The 18,436-nt window shown below is 45.8% G+C and overlaps 1 protein-coding gene across 22 annotated transcripts in view; it reads left to right on the top strand.

Moving 5' to 3' along the window:
* MAP7D2 (MAP7 domain containing 2) overlaps positions 1-17,503 on the top strand; it is a 97,642-nt gene extending 80,139 nt beyond the window's left edge. For 16 of the 22 annotated variants that reach the window (XM_070603497.1, XM_070603503.1, XM_070603501.1 and 13 more), the window contains 7 exons: positions 7,537-7,762; positions 8,547-8,651; positions 9,678-9,734; positions 10,183-10,261; positions 11,267-11,453; positions 13,912-14,184; positions 16,003-17,503. In XM_070603497.1, the coding sequence (XP_070459598.1) occupies positions 7,537-7,762; positions 8,547-8,651; positions 9,678-9,734; positions 10,183-10,261; positions 11,267-11,453; positions 13,912-14,161 (904 nt within the window). In that variant the 3' untranslated portion in view covers positions 14,162-14,184; positions 16,003-17,503. The remainder of the gene's footprint in view (positions 1-7,536; positions 7,763-8,546; positions 8,652-9,677; positions 9,735-10,182; positions 10,262-11,266; positions 11,454-13,911; positions 14,185-16,002) is intronic. The other 6 variants (XM_070603512.1, XM_070603515.1, XM_070603508.1 and 3 more) reach the window with 1 other exon arrangement.
* Positions 17,504-18,436: the final 933 nt, after the last annotated feature.

Here is an 18,436-nt window from a genome sequence, read left to right as displayed (position 1 = left end):
CAGACTGTGTCTTCTATTAGATGTAATTAACAGCGATGGAACTTTGCTCTTTTCAGACGACCTGGAAACTCATAGTTCCTGAATCTAAATGTTACCAACAGCGCCTGTTCTCCTCTTGGACTCGTAGAACTATCAAGGGAGTTTGAGCTTTGTTATAGGAGGAGGTTCTCCTGAAAAGACAGGAGGTTCTGGATGTAGAGATCTTGATTCTGCTCTCTGAATCGTGTTTTTCCCCAAATTATCCTAACTTGCACCCCCAAGTGCGAGAGGAGGGTTGAGCAGATGCCCCTAGATGAAGTGGAAGCCAACCTCATAGTCCACAAGATACAAGGTACAGGGACTCCCATCCGGAGCATAGCAGAAGACATCTTGGCTGTGGTCCCTCAACTTTGGAGGGGGCCAGAACCATCCAGGGAAGGCATCCTGGGAAAGCAGCCCAGGCCCTGTCCTCCTTCAATAGCTTGCCAAAGTTTGAGAACCACTGCGTTGTTAGTACCAGGGCACTTCAAAATACAGAGTTCCACCTTTTCTGATCTTTGTATTCAGAGAGGAATGCATGTTCAACAGGACAAGGTAAATTTTATCATTAAATTGGTCAAGGAAGCTTTTAGGATGATCGCAGAGTGCAATCCAATACTGTTTAGAGAATTAACATGACAGGAAGCAAGCTGTTCTGCAGCACTTCAAGACCAGCACTGAATTTAGAGTCATGAATAATAGAATATTCTTGATCTTTGAGTGACCTTGGCAAGTCTTTTGTGGTCTCTGATTACAAGTTTGCTGATTTATTTTTTTAAAAGGGATGGGGGTTAGGTCTGGCTGGTCCTTTGTTCAAATTCTGGACTTCTTTGATGATTTTCCTCCCAACACCCTTTTGCTCAACGGCGGTAGATCTTTTTGTTGAGTAGTGGGTTTGGGCTGCTTTGGGTGGGCCACAGGATGCATGGAGGAGGTTGCAGGAGATGAAGATGAATCACAGGACCTCAAATGATAGGCCTTGGTAATTGTGGGCCCTGAGCAGGTAAGTAGCATGATTCTAGCTCTGTGCTTAGGATGGTGAAGTTCTGTACCTTCCAGCAGCCACACTCTCTCACATTCCCTTCACAGCCCAGCTCCTGAAGAATTGTTTGTACTCCCTGTCTTCATCTCCTCAAATCACATTCAGTCTTCAAACCTCACGCTCACCATTTCTCCTAATTGTCAGACTCTGAATCCATTTCTTTGTTGGCTTTGACCTTGTCGAGCTTGCCCTTGCTTCTTTGGCCTCTCCTTCTCAGTCTCCTCAGTCCAGCCCTCATCCCCTCACATGTCACCTGGACTCCCAACCCTCAGTCCTTGGCCAGCTCCGCCTGACAACCCCTCCCTGAACAGCAGTGCTCCGTCCTGCTCTGCCAGTGCCCCGGTCAGGCTGCCAGTTTCCTCTGGCTTCAAAAGATTTGGGGCTCACGTTCCACGCAGCGGTTTCATGTTGAGAATTTGGTGTGCTAAACCAACTCTCCTCTCCTCTCCCTTTCTAACCTCATTTTCTCTTTGCCTTCTTCCACCATCTGTTTCTGAAGCTAATTTCATCTTGCTTTGTAAACCTTCAATACATTCTGATACAAGGGAGGCACTACATAACACGTGTACTGACGCCTCCTGAATCTGTGCCTGTGGCCTGGTCTCTTCCTAGGGCTGCGTTACCCAGTACCATAGCCTCTCATCCCATGTGGCTACCGAAATGTAAATTCACTAAAATTAAGTAAAATTCAGTTCCTCAGCTGTACTAGCCACGTTTCAAGTGCTCAATAGCTACATGGCTTGTAGCTGCCATATTGGACAGCACAAATCTCTAGAACATTTCCCTCATCACAGAAACTTGTATGGGATAGCACTGGTCTAAAACCATATTTCCAATTGCTGTACGCTTTCCTTTGAGTGTGTCCCCTGTGCATCTCAAATTGAGCATTTCCAAAGCAGACCTTATTCTCTTTCTCCCAAACTTCCTTTTCTTTTCACAAGCTCCGTACCCTCCTCTCTCCAGGCACCCAAATCAGAAGTCTCAGAGCCAGCTTTCAGCTCTTGCGTCTCCTTCCTCCTCGGTAGCATGTCATTTGTCAGGTCCTTCTGGGCTGCCTCATGGCCTCTGTCCCCTCCCTTCTCCTTTAGCCCTCCTCTCCTCCAGCCCCTGTTGTCTCTTACCTGGACTGTGTCTTTGGCATCCCAACTGAGCTCCCTGCTCTAGACTTCTTGGAGCTTGTTCACTGTCCACACTGTGTCCCCAGTGACTGTTCTCAAATAAGTGTCATTGTCCTGCTCCCATCCTTTAACAAGCCAGCGACTCCCCTGCCCATAGGCTCCATCCAAACCTGTCAACAGGCCTTCAAGGCTGGCCATGACCTGGCCACCACCTGGCGCTCCACCTCCAGCATCGTGGGTGCCGGTGTGCAGAGCTCCCTGACATGCCCCCACCACACAGCTCCACACTTCTACACCTCTGCTTTTCCTCTGCCCCATGTGGATTTGGGCATCTGCTCGCCAGACACGTCTTTCTTTCTCCACACTCAGGTCAAGCCTTGCTCCCTCTCTGCAGCCTTTCTGCCCTCCACCTGGGAAAAAACCGACCTCTCCCACTTTTCACCCTTCTGAAAGCCAGCTGCTGAGCTGACTAACATAGCCTTGTTTGTTCAGGCTACTTCCTCCTAGTAAGCACTTCAAAAAGGCTGGGATAGAGTCTTTGCGTTGCCTGTGCTGGTGCTCAGTAAATGTATGAGAAAGGCAGGGAAGGAGGAAGAGGCACAACTAAGAAACCATTGCAGTCATGGGTTAAGAGGAGGCAAGAGCTAACGCAGGCTGTGAAGGTAGACCTGGAGAAGTGAGGGTGAGTTCAACGCGGGGGTTCCAGCTCCAAACTGCGGACTCACACAGCTCAACTGAAATGGGCCAACTCAAAGTTGATGCTCAGGTTTGATTCTAAGGGCTTAGGACAATGGTATACCCAGTAACAGATAAAAGAAGGACAGAAGGAGGTGGTTTTAGAGGGTAAAACCTATCCATTTGATTTTTTTTTTTTTGAGGAAGATTAGCCCTGAGCTAACATCTGCTGCCAATCCTCCTCTTTTTGCTGAGGAAGACTGGCCGTGAGCTAACATCCGTGCCCATCTTCCTCTACTTTATACGTGGGCCGCCTACCTCAGCGTGGCTTGCCAAGCAGGGCCATGTCCGCACCCGAGATGGGAACCAGCGAACCCCGGGCCACCAAAGCAGAACGTGCGCACTTAACCCCTGCGCCACTCGGCCGGCCCCTCCATTTGATTTTTGAATAAAATAAGTGTAAGGTGCCTGCAGAACATCCAGGTGATTGGAAATGGACTTGAAGCCTAGAGCCTAGGTAGAAATGACAACAATACACTTGACCCAAAACCAGTTTTCCTCTCTCTTACCAGAATGTGAAGCTTTGCTAGCACCACGTGGGAGGTGAGAAAGGAAAGTACCAGACAACCTGGGGCTGGAACACAGTGGACACCTCTTGGAATAAGATCATCCTCACGTCTGTTTTGTGCTTAGAGTCAATAGTTGAAGCCACAGAAATGTGGTTGCCAGATGAGAGAGTATAGAGAAAAATAAAGATTCTTGAGTCAAACTGTGGAAAGCCAATTATTGTCACAAACTGGTGAGGGAAACGCCGTCCAAGTCAGGGATGAGACTACTCAGAACAGAAGGTCTGACAAGGAATCCAGACAGCTGGGACCCAGGAAGGAGAGCAAAAGCTGGTCCAGTCCCCACTAGCAGTGACATCGGGGCTTTCTTGGAAACACACAGAATAGGGCAGAACCCTTGGACATGTGTATAACCCAAGATGTAAATCAGGATCTTGGAGTCGGGGCAAGAAACCCTAGACCCTGGGTCCACCCTGGGGAAGGCACTGGCAAAACCTAGCAAGCAAGAGATTTTACTGCGATTCCAAAATGAGTCACATTAAGACATGTTAAGAAGCTAAAATACCTTCTGGGGGCCCACATAGAAAGACATTGAAGTTAGGCAGCCCCCACCAGCAAGGTCACATAGCCACGCTGAAGCTCACTGTCCACACAAGAGTTAGCCCCAGGCCTGGCACTGCAGGCAGAGGTCTTCATGCCACTGAGACCTGGCGTCTCACTGGTGGAACCTCCAGGTGGCAAGCTTTTGGGGTGAGAGCTAGGGCAGGCAGGGCCCATCCAGTGTGGGGTGCAGTGGCAGCCGAGGCAGGAAGAGAGAGCCGGGGCAGTACAGCCTCACACACGGTTATGGAGAGGTCCTCACGGGAGGACTCTAATGCTGTCTCCACCTGCAAGACGTGTCAAGGTGGAAGAAAGGCTGTTGGTCTTGGGGTTTAGGAAATGAACTGAGATTTTGGAGGCAAATTGTGGAGAAGGCTGGAGACATAAGTCAGCTTGAAAGAGGTGAGAGGGCTGAGACCCTGAACGTCAGCTCAAAGTTAAGAGGCCATGAGTAGAAGGTAGGGGAGTGGGGGCTGACAAGAGTGGTTTGCGATGCATGAGACCTGAGTATTTTTGCAGGCCGTGGAAGGGTATGCGTAGAAGGGTGAAATGATGGAAGGAAGAGGGGATAGTGGAAGGAACACAGGTGCAGGAGTGTGGAATTAATAGCACAAGTGGTGGCATTTACAGTCCTTTGCATCTAAGCGGAGGAAGAAAGGGGACACTTTCTGAGCAGTAATGCCACAGAGGAGAGAAGTTTAGGAAGGCCAGATCAGGTGGCCCCAGTCTTCTCTGTAAAGTGATTGATGCTACCATCAACTAAAGAGGATGTTGAAGACGGAGAGAAGGTAGGTAGAGGTTTGGACTGTTGGCACAGGGATTTGGAGGATGAGGATAAAAGGCTGGAGTGGTAGCTGAGGCCCAGGGACAGCCTTGTTTGGGCCTTAGTCTTACGAGTGTTGGCAGCCCAGGAAAGGCCCGAGAGGTCCTGGGGCCCACCCAGGCCTGGAGTTGGGCAACAGAGTGGCCTCCATGCCATCCCAGAAATGCCCACGAGGGGATCAGAGGCTGGGGGACACTGGGAGAAGAGGGAGCAGACCCAAGTGACTGCGCAGTACTACCTGGGGCCGGGCAGGAGAGCAGGAAGCCAAGGATGGGGTACGAGCAGAGCAAGGAAGTTGGGATTTATGATGTTGAAAGTTAAGCTCTTTTTAATGAAAACTTTTAAGCACATAAGGAAGAGAGAACGGTGAAACCCATGTCGTAGTCCACAAATGGAACAACTGAAGGCTGTGCCTACGTCAGGAATGTGGTGAAAGGGTGGGACAAGAAGAGGTGAGGTGCTGGAAGTTGAGAGATGGGGGTCATTACCAGAAGACCCTCACTGATGGCTGATGATGGGGATAAGGGATGCATCTGCTAAATGCTCAATGGACCATGATGGCCAGTTTTCTGGTACTTTCTACCTGGTGAGGGAATAGGGATAGGTTGGGGGTGGGTGACAGTTGCATGCATGAACTCTGGAGGGAACTCAGTAATGATGGCAAGGGCAGTGGGGTTGGGGGGCCTGCAGGGAGGGGTGGTGGGGAAATGACCAAATCCACATTCTCTCTGGTTCATTACGCGGGGAGAGGAAGAATGTTCATCCTTGGAGAGGATTTTGAGGGACTTGGTTTCATACAGGGCAAGCCAGTTTTTACCTACTTTGGGGAAAGCAGAGTGTGGTTAATGGAGGGCCTTTTGTCTCTAACAGGAGGGACAAGCAGGGGCTAATGGGCCTGTGGGGAGGAGTTGATGTTGTGGGTGATGGCGAGGATTATGGGGACTTAGGGGCCGAGAGGATGTGTTACTGTGTATGTGTGCATTGGGCATCTCTGAAGTCCTCATGGTAAAACAGAAGAGGCAGAGTGGTTTTTCAGATCCAGAAGATGAGGATAAAGTTGAAGTGGCTTATGCATTAATTCATACACAGTGTGTGTCCTTTGTGTGTTAACTTCTTCTCTGGGACAGTCACAACCGGCTCCTTCAAAGAGGGCTAAGAACTGAGACAGCGCTCTGATTAACCTTTGGATACATCTTGTTATCGGCACGTCCATTTTTGATGATCCTGTGTTGGGCGTCCTTAGGCTTTCATTGAGGAATCTAAGAACTGGTGTTTCTGATTAGACCCCATAGTGCTCATCTCCAGAGTTCTCCAGCATATTTATCTCCAGGCTTTTAGGCACTGCTACCTCTGCTAACACAGAATATATTATCATGTACTGTTACAGTCTTAGGCTACTGTCTTTAAGTATTTCTTTACCTTTTAAAATATTTCTTTGGTGACACATAGGCTGTTGGCCTCCACGATTCCTGAAGCCGACCATTAGGATGGAAGGATGCTCTTTTTAAGTCTTGATCTATTTATAACAATATAACAGCACCTAGTAAGTCAGTGATACCTGCTTCCAAATAAAGGTAATTTCTGAAAACATACAGATTTATAGATGCATTTAAAAAGACGGGAGTTGGAGAGAGGATTTATTTTAAACTGTAAAACAGACTAGCATTTAAGAATCTACCTAGGGCCAGGCGTTGTGCTAAGTGCTTCTCATGCATTTTCTCTTTTAATTCTCACAAGCATGTCATGGAGCCAGTAGTATAGCTATTCCTATTTTTAAAATGGGCATGAGAAATGTTGAATGACTTTCCAAGGAAAGGTCACACAGCAAGTGGCACAATCAGAATGCAGTCTTGGTCTTGCCCATATGTCACATTGCCAGTCAGTAACACACTGCCAGATGAGTATGATTACTCACATTTTTTTCATAGATGAGGAAAGTGACACGTGTGAGCAGGAAGAACATTAGAAATGTAACAACAAGTGCTTAGACCTTACAGAATTTTCCCTCACTGCTCAGAGCTCTTTATCATTACATCACCAACCTTTCATCTATGGATGAAAAATGTCTAAATGCCATTTAATTTTCATATACCAAAGAATAAAAGCTAAAATAGATTTTTAAAGATTACTAAAATAAATGGAAAATAGATGCTTTAATTTCTGTATTAAATGTCAGGTTTCTGTTGAGCATTGTCTTCCATTTGCTGCTTCGGAGGCCGCATACCAGTTAGAACCCAAAGGGAACTTTTTGAGCTCATCGTCACTGCTTTCACAGTTCTCATTGGCACAGTTGTGGCTGTTGAGAGACAGTTCTAGTTTTTTTCTAGCTTAAATTGGTTTTATATATTTATTTTGCTTAGTTTTTAAAAAATTGTCATTAAATAAGAATGATGGGGCTGTGGTCATTTGTAGGTTGACTAGGGAACACGTGTGTCTTCATTACAATACATTCAGAAAGCAATATATCATTGCTCTTTGTATAACAGAATTTAAAGTCAACCATGGTTAATATTTTTTATGTGTAAATATACAGAGTGAAATGGCTTTCTGGGAAAGATGAGTCATTTTCTTAAGTGGGTACTAATTCAAGTGCACGTGTCTCTGTCATGCATTATACTATGGCAGCACACGGTTCTTGGCAGTTTGCCTTTTGAGCATGTTGTCATCTTCTAACAACAGTTATGTTCTCAAAAGGCTGGAGAGAGAAGAATTGAAAAGGAAGGCAGAGGAGGAAAGAATTCGCCTGGAAGAGGAAGCCCGTAAGCAAGAAGAGGAAAAGAAGCGACAGGAGGAGGAAGAGAAAAGAAAGGCGGAAGAGGAGGCCAAGCGGAAGGCCAAGGAGGAGCTGTTGTTGAAAGAAGAGCAAGAAAAAGAAAAACAAGAAAAAGAAAAGCAAGAAAAAGCCATGATTGAAAAGCAGGTGTTGTATGAGTCTTCATATAGACTTTCCTTAAGGGCCTTAGTAAATATTAGGTAAAATTAGCTAACTTTGAATGACTCATAATATTTACTTGAAATTTTTTCTTTAACAGGGCTGGTTATTAAATATGAGTTACTTTGGGCAATAAAGGCGAAGTTGGTAATGTTTGCTGTATGTCAGTTCGGGTTCGCCCCAAGGCAGACCCTGGGGTGAGACTTTGGGTGCCAGTAGTTGATTTAGGAGAAGATCCCAGGAAGCTGGTAAGGGAGTGAGAGGAAAGCCGATGTAAGTGCGCTGATGATGTAAGTGCGCTGATGAGTGAATTACCGTGGTCAACTGGAACACACTCCCTTTGGGACTCTCTAGGAGACTGTGGATCATGCCTTAGAATTGTCCCTTTGAGGGGTGAGGAAACTGAGTTATTTATCTACCAAATCCTACCTCTCATGGGTTGAAAGTTATTCCTTGGGAAATTAATATCCTGAAACTTCTGGACACATGCACACTTCATGGCCAGAGACTGCCCTCAGACATAAAAAGACCTTGGCCATGTATGGGAACTGTCTGCAGGTGATTTGCATAGTGGACCAAAGTTTTATTGAGGAAGGCCCAACCATGTCTGTTGTGTCCTAGAGCAGGCTGTGTAAATCCACATTGAATATTGGAGCAGCACCTACTTTGGGGTGGAAGATGAGGTGGAGGGTCGTATGCAAACCCCAGGCAATTACTACAGTGTTTTCTTAGCTTGGTAAAGCCTATGCCTTGGTTTAACTGTTTCTATCAGAAGGAAGAAGCAGAAGCAAAGGCCCAGGAGGCAGCTAAACAGATGCGTCTAGAAAGAGAGCAGATCATGCTGCAGATTGAGCAGGAGCGCCTGGAGAGAAAGAAGGTAAGGGCTAAGAGATCAGGAGGATTTAGGATTAGGCAGGAACAGGAAGTGAATCCAGTTCTGTTCTGGAGCTGTTGGATAGAGTGATCTTAGAATTGTCAATTAGGTCAAGTTTATTGGTGGTACTGTTCAAATCTTCTATACCTTTATTAGTTGTCTGTCATCTTGTTCTATCAGTTACTGAGAGAGGAGTGTTAGAAGTTCCATCTATGATTATGAATTTGTCCATTTCTCCTTCCAGTTCTATAAGTTTTTGTTTTATATATTTTGAAACTCTTCTGTTAGATGAATATATATTCAAATTATTAAATTTTCCTGTTGAACTGACCCCTTTATCATTATGAAATGTCCTTCTTTATCTCTAGTAATACTTCCTGTCTTAAAGTCTGCTTTGTCGGCCTTGTTATGATTAGCATCTGCATCTCAAATCTTTTTCCATCCTTTTAACTTGAACCTATGTGTGTCCTTATAAGTGTGTCCCTTGTATACAGCATATAGTCAGGACTTGTTATTTTAGTCCAGTTTGATAGTCTTTGTCTTTTAATTGGGTGTTTAGTCCATTTACATTTAATGTAATTATGGATAAAGTTGTGTTTAAGGAGGCTGATTATAAAAGTCCATTCTCATGGACCTAGCTCCAGCCAGTGCTTCGTGCTGCTGTAGGCCCGGGAGCCCAATCTGTGGCCTCCCCTCCTGCACCTCAGCCTGGCTTTCCATAGGGTGGTTCTCTCAAGTGGCAGGTGGTGGGTGATTTGTTGATTTCTAGACAACCTAAGGAAAAAGATGGGATATAAATTGAATATTGATTTAGATACTTACTGATTCAGTTCTCAAGCATTTGACCTTGTTCATAGGGCAGAGGTATACATCTGCAAAACCAGTGGAAAGCCATTCTATACTCATTATCCTCTGCTGACATTTCTCTTTTACTATTTTTCTGAGAAATGTGAAATTGCATATAGACCCAGCTAGTTTTATGTGTTATTAGTCTTGTAGTCTTCTTACCTGGTTATTTTTGGTTTCCAGAGAATAGATGAAATTATGAAGAGAACAAGGAAGAGTGATGGGACTCCAGAAGTGAAGGTAGGCATTCAGATTACCATTTTAATAGTTCATGTACTGAGAAGAAAAGAATGGCAGAGTACATTCAGTGAAATTGTAGGTCTCAGAGAGGATTAGCCAGAAAAAATGGGCTCTTCTTGCTCTGTTCTTGGGTAGATTAAGGAGGCTGTAGGTGCCTGAAAGGAAAGAGGAGTCTAAGAGAGGAGTTTCTGAGATAGAGTGGTAATAAAAAATTTCTTCAGAGAAATGGGGGTGAGGATGCAGGGAGAAGCACGATAGTCCATGAATAGAAAGGACATTGGTGACATATTAAGAAGGGAAGCCCAGCTGATTTGTAATAAGCTCAGAAGATTCAAAGAATTACCATGAAATAGGCAGATGGCCCCGCACAGTTCCAGATATCCCCCGATGCTTTCCAAAAGCATTTGTCTTTCTATGTAAAGTCAGCCTTTCCTCTGTTTGTTTTCAGAAAGAAGACCCGAAAGTGGAGCTTCAGCCTACTGTGTATGTGGAAAATAAGATAAAACCAGCTGTCCCCAACAAAATAGGTGAGAGTGAGGTCTGGTTCTTGGGTTCTTCCTTTCAGTGGGTGAGGGCTTGTAGCACTTCCTGTGGGGGACGAGCACCCCTGGGTGCTAAGAGCGTTTATTGCTACAGGAGGCCTATGCAGTTTCCCTTCCCTGGTGGAGTCTCCATCGCCAGCACAGGTCTCTCAGGTCCATTTGGAAACCCCTGGGTTCCTCGCTTACTCTAATAATCCCAGCACAGGAGCTGGCCGTCTGCTGGCCCATGCTGCCTTGCAGGGCACTTAACTGCTGGTCAGGTTCTTAATAGAACTTAATAGAACTGAATCCTGTGCTATGGCGGTTTCTTCTGTCTTCCAGACTTCTGGGTAGTCCAGCTCTTTTCTATCTTGTATGTTTAAAACTCCTTAGGTTTGGGCTGACCCAGTGGCACAGCAGTTAAGTTCACATGTTCTGCTTTGGCGGCCTGGGGTTTGCTGGTTTGGATCCCGGGTGTGGACCTACAGGCCACTTGGCAAGCAATGCTGTGGCAGATGTGCCACATATAAGGTAGAGGAAGATGGACACAGATGTTAGCTCAGGGCCAGTCTTCCTCAGAAAAAAGAGGAGGATTGGTGGCAGATGTTAGCTCAGGACTAATCTTCCTCAAAAAAAAAAAAAAAAAACCTCCTTAGGTTTGACTATTTCATAGCAGCCAAAGTCAGAAAAGGCATATCCATCTTAGAACCACTCTTCACATTTCTCTTTTGCAATGTGGCTCAAGAAAATGCTACACAGAGCCTGGGGACCTGTGCAGTATATGACACCAAGCCACCTGGGTGGGTCATGAGCCTTGCACAGACACTGCTAATGTCATTTGTCTAATCTTCCCCTGTGTGAAGGTGATTGCATGGGGTTCTTTTTGCAAAAGATATTACATTGTTGGTAAAGCAGAGGATTAATTGCCTCGATATATATATATATTTCCCCTGTTATTTAATTGTTTTGGCTATTTGATGATTAACAGCATGACCTTGTGTTCTCAATCAGAAATCAATGGATTGAACACCTGCCAAGAAGTTAATGGTGTGGGACACACTGCCCCAGAAACTTTTCCCCGAGACATTTTCTCCAATGGGCTTAAATCCGTTGGGGGCCTTGTTCATCTGGACGCCCTTGATGGGAAGTCAAACAGTCTGGATGATTCAACTGAAGAGGTTCAGTCTATGGATGTGAGGTAAGTCCATCTCTTTTGCATTTGAGTCTCATCTCTTCCCCAGACACCTCCACTGCCTCTTAGTTGATGTCTTCGTCTCTTACACACCCAGATCACCCACTGTAGGTCCGCTTGCCATTCAGGAAAGCTGTCAGTGTTGTAACATCAGTGTTTGGGTTGGGCTCCCTAGAAGCAGAGCCTGGGACAGGGATTCTAGGCCGTGGGATTTCTCGGGAGAGAGTTCTCAGGAGAGAGGGGAGGCAGGGAAGCAGAACGGGGCAGGGAAGTCACTAAGCAAGGAGGCGGTCTCAGCTGGTCCCACGGGAGCTCTGGAGGATGAATTTCCACCAGAGAGTGGTCTGATTGGGATAAGGGAGGTAGCCTTCTTGCCGCTGTATCCATCAGTCATTGACTTTGGGCCACCCAGGGTGGGCGATGCAGGTACAACTTTTGTGGACATAGGGCTCCCGTCAGCCAAAGGCTTTTGTCCAGAGAAGACGTGGCAGCTATGAGTCCTTAGCAGCTGGGTCTCTCCACAGCTGGGAGATGGATGTACCCACAGGTAAAGGGGATCTGGGTGGGGTATGGGACAAATATGTGCAGTGTCTCATACTTAACTAAACTTGTCATTGGAGACTTGATAAATTAACTTGCTTTCAGATCCTAAAAACAAGGAGTTCTTAAATTGGTATGTTTGTGGATGACATCACCTGGCAAATTAATTCCAGATGAAAGGAGAACTCAGCATGGGGTTAGGGCAGAGGCACCGGAACCGAGAGCCTTGGCAGTGCAGTTGGAGTTGGGGCAGCTCTCTGAGTCAGGGGGGTATGACAGTGTCTTGTAGAGCTCCAGCCTGCCAGAGTTTACCCTTCTCTCCTTGGCTCAGTTCTCAGCTTAGTCTGGAGAGGGGAGGCGAGTGGAGAAAGGTCTTTCCTAGGGCATGTTGACTGTAAATATCCCACCTCATGCACCCTGGCCTTGAGCCAGATATGTGAAAACCCAGGGTCCAGCAGCTCCATCACCGGTAGAGCAAGTCCTGCACAGACTGACAGCAGGGCGTCCTCAGCCCTTACCTGGGTCTCCCCTGCCACCTCCGACTGTCATGGCAGGCTTCCCCTAACTGGCACCACTCTGCCCCCAGAAGAACACAGCTGAGGCATCTTAAGGATTAACACCACATCCCCTCAAACCCCCCCACCCGTGTTGAGCCAGCTGTTCTTATTCTTTATGTCTCTGAGCGAGGGGACAAGACGTGACACTGGCCAGGGTTCAAGAAAGTGAAGGGGCTTTGTGTGTGCACTGAGTTCTCCCTGTGGCCACCTCTATCTTTAGAGAGGCCACTCCTGGAGGCGGCACCCAAGCTTTCTGTCCTTCCCACCCTCTGACCAGCTGTTCAAACCCAGGGAATGGAGGTGGGGCAAGGTAATGAGGCAGTTTGCCCAGGCTTCAGCCACCAGAGGTGGTGTTAGGTCAGCTGCTGCTCCCTAACTAAGCTCACTTGTGAGGGAGATGGATCCCCTGACCTTCTGCAGTTCGACTGGTTTTTCTAGATTCTTCTCCAAGATCTTATCGAGGAAAGAAAGAACAGATGAAGCTTGACAGCAGAGTTACTCTGGCTGCTGAGAGAGACTTCAGGAGACAGGCCCTCAGATCCCAGCCCACCACTCAGCCAGGCCTGTGGCTAATAGCCTTGAAACTCCTCCTCCCATGTCAGGGAGAGGAGAGAGAGAGAGGAAACACCAGGCCCAGCTGGGCAGGAGCCGGATCAGCCAGGGTGGAGTGGAAGTCTCGCTTTAGAGAGGGAGTGGTGGGGAGATGCACGCTGCAGGTGACTGTGTGGAGGATGGGTCCTTGTTAACAAGGGCCCCAACCTTAACTCAGCGCTTACTCCAGGCGGCTCCACACAAGCTCTTCCCTGGCATGATCACATCACACTCACAGGAGCCCTGGGAGGGAGAAATGATGGTTCATCCCATTGTACAGTGGAGGAAACTGAGGCCAGGGAAGGAAAACCAGCTCCCCCAAGACGGCACTGCTCCAGAGAGGCAGCGCCAGGAGCCCTGGTGCTAATTAGGGCCCTTTCTCTGCTCGCTTTTAACTTCTAGCATTTGCTTTCAGTTTGGGTTTCCCATTTTGAAGGTTCTGGAAGTGCTTGGCTTCCCTGTAGTGGTGCTGGGGCCTACGGTTTTCATTTTCTTTCTTCCTGTGGGCAGTGTGAGCTTGGCCTTCCCAGCCCTGCTTAGTCCACTTCCCTTGCTCTCATCCATGGGGGCCTTGCGTCTGTCAAGGTCCCAGATTGGAACTAACTTGTGTTTTTGCAATGTGTTACACACAAGCTCTGACTCTAAGTCCATCTTCTCTAGAAAAGAAAAGTAGCGTAACAAAATATTACAAATAGAATTAATAGTTGTCTGTCTGTCTTCCTCTCTCTTTCCATCTCCCTCCCTCTCTCTGTCTCCCCTTCTCTCCCGCCCTCCAGTCCTGTTTCAAAAGAAGAGCTTATCTCCATCCCAGAATTTTCACCAGTGAGTGAAATGATTCCTGGGGTATCTCTGGACCAAAATGGAACTGGTAATGCCCGGGCACTTCAAGATCTCTTAGATTTCACCGGCCCCCCAATGTTCCCCAAGAGATCCAGTGAAAATCTCAGCCTGGATGACTGTAACAAAAACCTGATCGAAGGATTTAACAGTCCTGGCCAAGAAAATACTCTGAACACCTTCTGTTGACAAATACAGTGTCTCTTCAAAAGGTATATCTGTGGATGGTAGTCTAAATCCATAACTCTCCAACTGGGGCTTGTAAACATAGGATAAACATCACTCAGCCTCCTGGATGGTCAGTTTTATTTGAAAAATTCAAACATGAATATGAATATATGGTATATACTGCAGCACACACAAGAATCGAGATAGATTTCCAGTAAATCCTTCATATGGGAGCCTTCAGCACCACACCCCACCATGCCCGCCCGCCCCTGCTGTTTGGGATGTGTGGCTGGGGTGTGTGTGTTGAGAAGCACTAGCTAAAAGTGTGACCAACCATCTGTCTCAAGTAGCATCTTTTTTAGAGGCAGAGAGAGAGTGCTCTACGTAATAGGTGGTACCAGGCAGCGTTAGTAGAATGAATTTCTCCCCTAGTTTTACTCAGTGACATCCACATACTATCTAGAATCATTCGTAAACATTGATGAGTATTGGGCCAAATGATTTGCTGTTCTGTTGACCCATTCTGGATTCTTTCAAAGCAAACGTCTGTTCTTGGATCGTACCTGAGGGAGTGGGTCGGGGGAAGAACTGAAGTTTGCACCCTGAAGCTTTTCTTCCCCGCCTTTGGCCTTTTTTCTAGCCCAAATGGTTCTAGAAGCTCTTCTCATTTGAAAAGTTATGTCTGTGAGTTACAAACACTCTGCATTTGTGTGCACTTAGTTATACACAGCTCACACTGGATTTACTTCAGTGTGGGGCTTGTTTTTGAATGATGAAAACATCTTTAGAATCTATCATCAAATCCTTTCATAACTTAATTCCAGTTGCTCCTCCCACTTTAAACTCTTAAAAACATTTTTCTATTCTCCCCATCGTCTCAGCCACTTTATTTTTTATGGTGCTCCACTGCTATAACAGAACTTCAGTGCCTGCCGTGATGTAGTCCAACCTTTCTATTTCTTACATGGGGAAACAGGCTGGGGAGGCCGCACGGCCAAGGCTGCTGTGTTTCGTGTACTTATTTCTGCCTGGCCTCAGTGTTGCCTGTAGACAATGCACTTTAGAGTTTGCTTCTCTCGGCTCTCGGGAAAGCAGTTGTGGTCCTTTCAAACTTGAGAGGGAATGCGTGACAGGTAATTTTGAGAGTAAACCACATCCCTGGTTTGGAAGAGCAACTGCTTTCTTGGACACTAACAAAAAAAAAAATACAATTCACTTGAGCATTCTATTTCCCTGACAGTTCTATGGCTTAATATTTAGTAAGAGGTTTCTTTTGTTGTTAGCATACCTTGAACCCTTCAGTTCACCGCCCTGGCTATCCAGTAACGAGCGGAAAATCCACAAAACCAAGGAGAGTATTCATGGCTCCTCAAATCTGTTTCCTACATCTCTAACTTTAGTGTAAAATCCCCGTCCAAAAGGAAAAACAAATCTTGGCTAGATAATTTTATTCACACTGCTTGTATTTTCATTTGTCATATAGTCTAGTTCTCAAATTCTTTTCAACCAGAGGTGGTACAACCCCCGCTGGGGGGCATTTGGAAATATGTTGGGGTTTTTGGTTGTCACAGTGGCTGGGGGCAACACTGGCATTTGGAAAGCAAAGCTTGGGACAGTAAACATCCTGCAGGTTTTAGGACAGTTCCACACAAAGACAATTTAGCCCACCTAAGAGAATAGTCCTACACAAAATCCTACAGCACTTCCATTGAGAGATACTCTCAGCAGAAAATAGAATTACTAAGAAGGTAGAAAGTCCTATACTGTGTGATCACTTTAATAAGAGAGACTAGATACTACAGATTGCGAAATACTCAGGCTCGTCATTGGTCTCACCTGATTCTGTTTTTGAATTGACACAGGTGGTCTTTGGAGAACATGTGAAGATTCTGGTAGTCAAACCCGAGCTTCCGGCCCTCTGAAGAAGCTTCTGTTGTCCTTAACCACTGGATTCCAAATTATTAGAGTGAAATCTAACTGTATTCCTAGTTAGTATGTCATAACTGGCCACTCTTGGTAGAAACCTTGAGACCTTGGCCTTGTTGGGCTTTAGCGAAGTTTCATGTTCCGGTTCTATTTATGAGCTTCAGCTGCTGATAAAGTGCTTCCTGAACTACTCTATTATCATAGTGAGCCTCCGAATACCCCAGTGATTCAGGCTTGGAAATTCACCTTATAACCATTTTATTCTCAAAGTTGGAGCACGTAAGCATTTAGATGTCTTTTCTTGTAAATATTCTAGACATTTATCCAGACTCTACTTAAACATATACTGAACTTGGGCTGCATACGTCCCTGTGTTTAGAAGAAGAAATTCAGGAGGGTTCCCCCCACCCCCGGGTTTCTTTGTTGGAAGTTACTATCAAGAAGCTGTTTTTTATTATTAAGCTTAGCCACCTGCAAAATGCGTTGCCCCACATTACTCCTTGGGGGTCTAGAGTAAAGAAGCCATTGAACAGTGTGAAACGATTTCTGTGCCCGTATGCCTATTCTTGTAGACATGGGCACCTGAATCTAGCAAGGACCTTTTCATGTTGCACCTTAAAATCTCCAAGCTGTAGTCACTCCGAACCATCGCTCCAAGTGGCTTTTGGACTGAATGAATTGTGTGTCTCTTGCACAGGTGCTTGGTGTTCATGTTGTTGCTCTTTTCCTCTTGGATCTTGGAGCTTTATTTGTTTGCTCAACTCTAATAAAACCAGGCACGAATGAACATCATAGTGCTCTGGAACAAGGGGGCCCTGAACTGGACCCAATATGTCACTTTAACAGACTTTAACATAAAAACATCTGAATGGGGGACAAATGACGGTAGAATGTATACTCCATGCATTTTATGCCATATAATAATCTGTTTTCTTGATTTTGTTTCTTGTGGTGAAATGTGACTTTCTGATTAAAACAACCTTTTCTTCTTTGAAACTTTTTTTTGACTTGTACAATAGTTTGGAAAGATTCATAGTTCTGACTGAGGTTTGCAACCAGGAGATATAAAAAAGTCTCAATAGTAATCTTGTTCATGTGCTTCTAAAACCAGCTACAGTTTAAGACTTTATTAGCTATGGAAACTGTGTATGTTCGTGTATGTGTATATACTAAATAAAATACATGCCTCCAATCACGCAGTGCCATTGATGTTGACAAGTATCGGGGAAAAGCCCTGCTCTGACAAGCACACAGGAAATGATAGCATGGTCTCACTTTTAAAAACTGCCTCACCATCTTTCTTCCAGCTTTATTTTGCTAAATGTCTGTTTTGTTGTGATCTCTTGGACCTCACAGTACTGTTGTGACTGTGGTGATGCCTTGTTTGCATGATGTGTACGTTGTGTTTAACGTGAAATACATTTTCATTGAGGAGTCTGATGGCGTGCTAGTGTTTTGTTTGTTTCTGTAGGCTCAGTGAAGACGTGCTGAAACCAAACCAGATTTTTTAAAACCTATGTGGAAAAAAAAATCCTGCGTGGGTGTCCTTTCCCTGTCAAACTTGTTAAGATCCCTCTGTTGTCAGTTCCAAGTGAAGCCAACTGTGGGAATAAGCTTAATCGATGAGCTGCCTGTAGGACCTGATGAACTTCTGAGTACAGTCAACTTGCTGTACTCTCATACCACTAATGTGTGCGGGATTTCTAGCTAGCTTAAGTGCAGTTAACCTTAGCGTAATCTGTGAAAACATTCCACATAGCAATCTGGCATTTAAACAGAATTATAATGGGAATGGTGACCCTTATTTTCCAGTAAGCTGAAACCCAGCCCAGCTTTTTGTATCTAATTCACAGCTTGTCTGCAGCCTGGGAGACACTACCAGCTGAGACCAGGAGCCGGGGGGTGAGGGCAGGACTGGAATAGGGATGTTGGAACCCTCATGGTAACTTCTGGGCTGCCATCTCTGAGGCCAAGGGTCCAGTCAGTGCAGCCCTCCCCAGCTCTGCTGACAAAGCTTCTGGTGAGGGTGCGGACATGGACATCCTAACTCTTTCCATATACTGGCCTTTGACAGTGGCATTACAAGTAGCTTCTGTCATCATGAGCTCTGGCCAGAGGGTCACAGTGGTGGCCACTCATTCCCAAGAGCAATTTCTATTTTGCGAACATTCTAAATTTTTCTTAGTATGTTCAGGTTTCCTATTAGTCAAATGCTTTTATAAACTAAATTTAGAAAGCAAATGTAAAGAATTAATTTGTTTCCAGAGGTATGCTCATTACACTGGGGCACAACACCGGGTGACCTCCATCTCCACCCTTCAGCATCATTCAGCAAGCGCAGTGATGTCAGAAAATGGAGTGAGAACTCTT

Source organism: Equus przewalskii, chromosome X, assembly GCF_037783145.1.
Source record: "Equus przewalskii isolate Varuska chromosome X, EquPr2, whole genome shotgun sequence".
Taxonomy (NCBI): domain Eukaryota; kingdom Metazoa; phylum Chordata; class Mammalia; order Perissodactyla; family Equidae; genus Equus; species Equus przewalskii.
Note: the sequence above shows the minus strand (reverse complement) of the source record. Positions and strands in the feature narration are given on the sequence as shown.